This window comes from Cataglyphis hispanica, chromosome 2, assembly GCF_021464435.1.
Source record: "Cataglyphis hispanica isolate Lineage 1 chromosome 2, ULB_Chis1_1.0, whole genome shotgun sequence".
In the NCBI taxonomy this organism is placed as follows: domain Eukaryota; kingdom Metazoa; phylum Arthropoda; class Insecta; order Hymenoptera; family Formicidae; genus Cataglyphis; species Cataglyphis hispanica.
Genome location: NC_065955.1, coordinates 15,369,607 through 15,378,394, shown reverse-complemented (window position 1 = coordinate 15,378,394; position 8,788 = coordinate 15,369,607). Strand labels below are relative to the sequence as shown.

At 24.3% G+C, this 8,788-nt stretch overlaps 1 protein-coding gene across 1 annotated transcript; it reads right to left on the bottom strand.

The window, feature by feature from the left end:
• Positions 1-4,099: 4,099 nt before the first annotated feature.
• Positions 4,100-8,685, bottom strand: LOC126858465 (CAAX prenyl protease 1 homolog). Its single transcript, XM_050608821.1, has 6 exons — positions 8,299-8,685; positions 7,710-7,856; positions 7,390-7,593; positions 6,767-7,282; positions 5,363-5,506; positions 4,100-5,276 (listed from the first exon to the last, which is right to left on the bottom strand). Exons 1-6 carry the CDS (start codon positions 8,398-8,400, stop codon positions 5,058-5,060), a joined length of 1,332 nt encoding a protein of 443 aa, XP_050464778.1. The 5' UTR covers positions 8,401-8,685; the 3' UTR covers positions 4,100-5,057.
• Positions 8,686-8,788: the final 103 nt, after the last annotated feature.

Genomic DNA, 8,788 nt, shown 5'->3' with positions numbered 1-8,788 from the left:
TTTTAACGAGTTGTTAAAATGAAAAAGGGAGCATCATTTTTCAACGCGATGTTTAATAGTTTCTCGCGTAGAGTGCATATACGCGCGCTCCTTTTTCTTTTCTTCGAGCTTACTTTGTCATAAGTTTCGTTTTATGATCGTATATAAATACGAATTTTATTAATAAATAAAAACAACTGTATTTAACAGCGTATACTTAATGCTTGGGCATAAATATAAGTTCAGACAAAATATTTTTTTTGTCTTTTGTCAATAACATATGCTAGTACTTACAGTAATACACACATACATATTGTTGTAATGCGTAGAAATTAGAAAATTTTTTTGTAAGATGTATTTTATGCAGAAAAACTAATGTACTGGCATTTGATTACATCCGTATCACATATATTTCATTTTCTCTATTAATTTCTTTATAAACTACTGCGCGATATAAGCATATTATGAAGAATTTATTTGATATAAGTAAAGAAATATGATATAAGTGAAGGAACATCTTTTTTTTAGGAAAATTTCGACATTATTATTTATTTAATGTGTAACTTACAATTTGCTTCCAATACTTGTAGATCACATTAAACATGCATTAATCCAAGGATGTAAATTCTAAGGATATAAGAAACGAGTAAACCTGGAGTGGTGCGCGGCACTACGTTCTAGGATTTTATACGTATATTAGAAGAGATGATATTGTAAATCTGACCGTGATGCAGGATTAAAATTTTTTTTTTTAATTACGTTTTCTTATGAGCGTTTGATATTTTCTTTAGAATTGCATAGTATTTTAATACTTAGTATTACATGCCATTTTTCTCTTTCTTATTTTGATTTAGTTAGAATTTAGAATTAATATTCTCTTGCAATATATATATATATATATATATATATATATATATATATATATATATATACATATATATATAATAACATAGACGTGTCTATTTAAAGCAAGTTGACAAGGAATTATCATGTATATTAAGACAATGTGATTATTAACATCGTTATATCCAGGGTTTTTTAATATAATGACATATAAAAAGAGTATATGTATAAAAAATATTTGCATATATTCTTAAGAAATTCCTTATTTACTTTAAAGAGAATATGAGAGACGGATAATATACAGGGTATTTCTTAACATAATATACAAAATGAAAGTGTAATGTTTATAGAACTTTTTTAATTAAAATGACATAATAAACATATTTCTTCAGTTTGTATATTACATTATAAGATACTCTGTATATCAAAAAATAATGTTGAAAAATGAATTGCTAATGCTTCAAAAATTCACTTCATGACACATATATAAATGTTATATATAATACGTTTAAAAAGTTATATTCTATCCGGCTACATTTTTTGTCCAATTTATATACATACGGAGGAAAATTCCATAAATTACAGAATTAATAAAATTCAATATTTTTTTCCGTCGTTTTCAAATCATAGTCCGTGAAACATCACAGATAATCTTTAATGTCTTTCTATTTGAATGATTTGATAATTATTTTAATTCAAATAATTTATTTGAACATTTTACGAAAATTAAATTTTAAACACATATACATATTAACTTGAATACAAAATAGTATAGCTTGAATTAACAGATTTAAATTTCTAAAATAAATTAATTTATAGTTCTTATATATTATATTTTTTATTCAACAATGATATAACAGGGTGTCTACTCAAATCTTGTAAACAAAATCCATTTTTCATTTTCCAGATATTTTTATTATAAAATTCAAATTCTAGATAAAGAAAATATTTTAAAGATTTTTTGGTGTAACTTTCTAAAATAAGTTTTATTTTTGTATGCGTTTTTCATTCATACAAACGAAAAACACAACTTCTTAAATTTCATGTGATAGATTTATAAATGTACTGAAAAAACTAAATAACTTTCTTAACATAAACAATTTTACATTTGCATAACATTTTCATTTTTTTATTACTAAAAATTTCAAAAAAAGAAATATTTATTACATATTTTCCTAACAGCATATGTTTATCCACAGGATGTTTTATATCCTGATGTAAACATCCTGTGGATAATCTCTGGACATATTTTAAATATGTACTATTAGGACAATATATTTTGTTGAGGCATTGAATGCATAAACAAAGATAGATATATATTTTTATAATATATTTTAAACACAATACATTTAGTTTGCCAACTGCTTATAATATAAGAGCAAAATTATCAGACAAATTTTTTTTTATTTTTTAAATTCTGATAAAATACCATGAGAATTTCTTGATTTTCCAGTATAAAAGAAGTTTTTAAGATTTTCTAGACTTTTCATTTTTTCTAGGGAGTAGACACCATGTATAATAGAAACAGGTTGATAATTGTACGGAACAATAGATTGAACAATTGTAAATTCATTTTACTGCATATAAAAAGCTTCAATTTATTTAATATACTTTAGAATTTTATGTTAGTGTTGCTATAAATGTTCAAATATCTAGAAAGTGACTATCGATATTATTTAATTGAGTAAAACATATGTATGTGTGTGTGTTTGCGCCATATAAAAAAAAATAAACGGAATATATGCAGAGTGATTGAGAAAAAGCTTAAGAACAAAGTAACAATCTTTGATGAGTTATAATTATAACTTTTCTTCTTTTTCGAAAGCAAAAATTTCGTGAGAGACCTAATATCGTGTAATTATATGAAAGATATATATCCTTAACAACACACATGTTTAAAAGACATCTAGAGAATGTTTTACATCTTCTGGATATTTTTTGAACATGCGTGCTGTTAAGGATATTTCTTTACTGCTTTTTTTCTCACGCTTTCACGAAATCACACACATGCATATATAATCATATATTTTTTACTTTATAAATTATCTTATGTGCACAGGCAATATAAAACTACAGGTCTATAATATAGGTAAGTATATTGATAATACAATGCTGTTTTTGTGATATTAATCGCAAAAAATTAAAAAAAGAAAAATTAATATATATACAGAGTGAGGGGACCAACGAAAAATGTTCATTATGTTTATTTTGTAACTAACTGATTTATACGAAAAAAGTCATTTTTTTCGAGAATATCAAATTCAACTATTTTATTTTTTATTTCTTTAGTTAAGATATCTATACATTTATTGTTAATTAAAATTTTTGAAAATAGAATTATTTCAACAAAACCGGCATAGTAGCATAGCAGTTGAATTTCTCAAAAACAAAGTTGACACGTTTCAGATATTTTTTCATATATATATCAAAATTTTGACTATCAAAAAAAATGAAATGAGAATTTGTAATTGCTGTATTGTACATAATACATGAACACTGAAAATATTTTCAAATTTTTACTTGGAGATTGCTACGTTACTTGTAGTGATATTTTGGATTATCTCTCCTCTCCTCGCCCCTCTCTCTCTCGCATGCACGCGCAAATACACACACATAAATACATAAACGCAAATAGAATAATACATTATAAAACATATGATAAATGCATCAAATTTAATTTTTTTTTTTCAAAAGTTGAAACAGCGAAATAGTTATTTTCTAATATTGTTTCTTTTATTTTAGTATTCTAAGCATAAATTTTTAATTTTTATCATTTATTATAATTAGTTACGATAATTATATGGGGTAATATACTTAATAAAAAAATGTTTACAAAAAATATTAAATCACTTCTTAATATATAAATCATCTTCAGTATACTCCTTAGTAAGCAAAAAGCACGCAAGATTAGCATCAGATTTACTCACAAATTGCTAGTAAATTTGTATCAACTCATAATCAATGCATAATCAGTGTTGCTTGTCAGAATTTGATAGCAGATTGATTTGAATTTAAACAGCAAAAACAGAGCAAGATCTGCTCGCGTAATTTGCTATTAGATTATATCAACAGAATTTGTTACAGTTCTGCTGATAAAAATTTGTACCAATGTTATATATAAAAATTTGAAGAAATCGTGGACATATTAGTAGAAAATTCACAAGCAGAAAATATATAACAAAATAAAAATCGAGTATATATATAAAAGGGACAGAAAATATAGTATAATAGAAATGCATGCATTATCATAGGAGAAGTAAGACCAGATACATTATCTTTCCTTTGGCATTGTCATATATTGTGAATTGAATTATATCAGAGGAATATATATGAAAACTATAAATAATACGTCTTCAATATGCTTCTTATATATTATGCTCTCTATATCTTCATATTTTAACAACGTTATTATATCAAAAAAAAAAAGAAAGAAAAACTGTAATCCTTATTAATAAGAATAAATATGTGAATTATTCACAAGCATAATATATTTTTACAAATGCCTATATTGTAAGAAAAGATGTAAAGTGAAATATTAATTTCAAAATTTACATTTTGTATTTATATAATATACGAAAGTAGACTAATATATTGTAGTCTTTAGAATTTATATGCATATATGATAAACATAATGTGTAATACATGATAATATGATATACTTTTAACAGTAACACAAGCTCTAGCAGTAAATAAGACATAAAGATCATTTTATCTTTAAAAAAAAATAATAATAATAAAGTATATATGGTATTATTTTAATTGGATAAATCTCTATAAATATAGAGAAAATATCTTACAAAATACCGCGATCATCATTTACAATAAATCCGATATATGTATAAATGGTATTAGAAAAACGTTTATACATATAAACATCAAATGCAAAACTATAGGAAAATATGTAGTATATACATGTAGTATATAAAAACATTACACAATAGTAAAATATAATCAGAAGTCTATTTTCTTATTCTAATTAGAATAAATTTTAACAAATGAATATAGAAGCAAGAATAGCTGAATGATAATATTATGAGAATAAACAGGAAGCACAATTGTCTTGTAATTATGTTTACATTCGCTCACTTTAAGAAAGCAAAATAAAATTGAATAAAAAGAATCCATAAAATACTAAAATAATTGAAATACAATCAATACCCGTATAAGTAAACTACTTCATCTTTTACATCTGCAAATTAGTTATGACAATCATGTGAATTGAAAGATTTCAAATCTCATTTTTTTTTATCTATCGCTTCCAAACGCTCAATGATAGGGGGATGCGAATGATGCCAACTGGAATACAATTTGTCAAACAAGGGATATCCCAAATTGTCCTTTTGTAATTTTAACAGAGCTGCTTTTAAAGCTTCGCCATGGCCTAGTTCCGTAGCAAATTCATCTGCTTGAAATTCAAATCTTCGGCCGATCACTACGCTAACAAAATTAAAGATCTGAAAATTACAAAAAGATTTAAATAAATATTATTTTATAAATTTGTTTGATGTGCTATAAGAATCCCAAAAATTTGAGTGCTTACTGTATTCAATGGTATTAAAATATACATTGTTACTATAATTAGACCAATAAAGATGGGCTGGGAGTTCACAAAACCAAAAGCGTTATACATTGGTGTATATCGTAAGAGTTTTGCAAACATAACAAAATTGGCTACAAACATTATCTGAAAGAAGAAAAAAGATATATTAATATATATGTATATATAATTTATATTACATATTTAATTATTATATACTTTTATATATTTTTATATTGTATATTTAATTATTATATACTTTTATATATTTTTATATTGTATATTTAATTATTATATAATTTTATAGATGTTTTAATTTAATAAAAATTTTTTCTTTATTTGATTATAAATACAAAATTAAAAGTTATATTAAAAATATATTTAATTTTTTATTTAATGAATAGTGAAAAAAAGAAATAAAAATTTTTGTTAATATCTTTAAAATAAATAATGAGAGACGACTAAAAGCTATGATGTTGTTATCCACCAGCATAATCTTAATAATATAATGTATATCAAAATCAAGGTTATAAGTGTATCCATTATTTGTTATATTTAATTTTGCAATAAAAAATGCACTGGAGTTAATTAGTTACTTACATGTGAAGCAACTTAATTTGTTACACAAATTAATTAATCATAAACAAGAGATTTTTTCCAAATTCATTACATTCATAAAATATCAAATTTAAATTATAATAACTAAATAACTGATAAAACATTAAATGATTGAGGAAGACATAATATTCAATCTAGTAACTATTCTGTTCTAATCTTTATATAAATTGTTACAAATTTAAATATCAAACTTTGGAAGATCAATAAACTAAGAAAAGAAGTCCTTTAGAGATTTGCTCGTTTTTGCTTCGTTTTGGAAAAAATCACAAAAAAAAACAAACAAAAGTTTTCACCAAAAAACATAAAAGATGAAATAAAAATTATAAAGCATGGAATTAAGAAAAGAAAGTAAATTAAAATCTTTCTAAAGTAAAATTAGTGGATTGTAAATAAATGTACAATAAAGTGGAATTATTATATCCTGTTTACTTCAGTTTGTTTATAATTGCATTCTTGTTTTCATTAAGGAAGTGATAACATGAATAAATAAATAAATAATAAATAAATAAAATAAAAACTTTTTTTGTGATTCTTAAAACAAAGCAAAAATAAGCCTATATCTAAAAAACTTTTTTTTTTTAATTTTCTCCACATACTTTCTTTTGACATTTAAGTTCAGAACACTATATATCAAGAAATGTAAAAACTATTTAAACAATTTATTAATAAGTAATATTTTAAATTGATAAAGAACATATCACTCAATATTATATAAGGTATAATTATTAGGCTTTTAAGTAACACCATAAGAAGATATAAATATACTTAAAAATATGTTATGATAATTACCTGGCTAAGCAGAAATCCTTTCAGGGTATGATTATGTTTCCAATGACCCAATTCATGTGCAAGAACTGCTAATATCTCGTTTGTTTCACAGCCACCATCTTTATTAGCATCACTATCATCTTTCTTACAATAACCCTTAATAAGAGTATCAAAGAGAACAATTCTCTTATGTTTGTGGAAACCGTACAGATAGGCATTACTATGTGACGATCTTTTAGAACCCTCAACTATAAACAGCTTATATAAGGGAAACTTTAAAGAAGCTGCCAATTCTTCAATCTTTTGTTTCAATTCGCCATCTGGTAATGGCGAATACTTGTCAAACAATGGGGCTATTACTTCCGGGTATAAAATCATCATAAATAGTGAAACTACCACTGATAATATCCATAAATACCAGAAGAAATAATCTCCACCATTTTTCACAATCCAAATCATACCACACAAAAGAGGTAATGCAATAATTTGAGATACAATAAATTTTTTAATTTCATCTTTAATAAAAAATGCAGTTGTCTGAAAACAAACATTATTACATTTAATAATTAAGAGAATCTCATTTAATCTCAAATCATTTTTATGTTTAACAAAAGATGGAAAATATGTTACATAATGAATTTTACCTGTTTATTAAAACCATATTTTTCTTCCAAAACAAAAGTATCATATATCACTAATGGCAGATTAATTATAAGAGAGATAATATTTATAATAAACATACATATTGCACTTAGCAATATGTCATTCTCATGATTAATGCCACAATACTTAGCTATTTCAATACTCCATTGCCAAGTATAATAATAACCATAAGCTATTAAGATAATCTATAAAATCAATATGTTATGTATTACAAACAGAGGATTAATAAGCATTATCAAAATTTTCCTATATTATAACCAAGAGAACTCAATGTGTTAAAATATTTTTTTATAATTCTTACCGTATTAAAAATCTTAGAATATATATCTTGTACAATACCAAAACTATTTCTATCTAATGCATATGCACGAGCCTTTTCATACACATCTCTAGCCATTAATCCTTCAACAGATTTTGGTAAATCAATCAATCGCTGCATCAATCCCCTCTGTAATATTTGAAAAATGTAAAAAAAATTACTTTAACTATATCACTTATATAAACTTCTAAATTGTATAATTTGTTCTTGTATTTTATATGATAATTGTATATGTTATATGTAAAATAATATATTATAAATTAGAAAAATACAATATATATATATATATATATATATATATATATATATATATATATTGAATGCAAAGAACAAAAATATAATAATTCTTATTAAATATTTAATTAAAATCTGATTTCTATCTATTTGTAAATATATATATTTAACATAAAAAACGCAAAAAAGATATTAATTTTTATTAGTTATTTTATTAGTAATTCAGACATAGTATTATATGCAAGCATAGTATAGCATAGTATATTCTGCTAAAATAATAAAACTTATCGTTAGAAAAATTATAAAAGGTTAGAGTATATAGAAGGCCGAAAATTACCTGACGCAAATTTAAATAAAGATTCCAAAAGTACAACAGCCATATCGCCAACAAAATCGATTCGAGAATATGCTTCTCCATAAAATTCACAAATATTTCCATTTTAACACAATGTATGTATTAATAAAATATCTTCATATCACACTATTACGTCAAGATCAGTCAAGATTATCCAAGTACGTTTCAGTTTCCAGCTTCCGTTTCCAGTCCCAGATCGTCGAATCTTCGCAAGAATACCGATTTGCATATGCGTATGGATAAGAATACAATAGTGATGAGCCAGAATGGAAACTGTAGACTCTAGACTCTAGACTCTAGCACCGACAGGATATCATTAAAGTCGCTATATGCATCAGTCAAAACAACCGGTAATATCATCAATCTTCTATTATTTCTGGACTCACCGAGCCCACTTGGCAGTCACGAAAATTTATCCAGATCAGCGATCTTTAATACTATTTCGTCGATGACTCTAGCAACACGCAATTGT

Excerpts from the sequence above, each read along its gene's own strand:
- LOC126858465 (XM_050608821.1), bottom strand. The coding sequence starts at position 8,400 with ATGGAAATATTTGTGAATTTTATGGAGAAGCATATTCTCGAATCGATT. Across the intron at positions 7,857-8,298 it reads TTTATTTAAATTTGCGTCAG|AGGGGATTGATGCAGCGATT; the intron begins GTAATTTTCGGC and ends CAAATATTACAG. Across the intron at positions 5,507-6,766 it reads AAGGATTTCTGCTTAGCCAG|ATAATGTTTGTAGCCAATTT; the intron begins GTAATTATCATA and ends TTCTTCTTTCAG.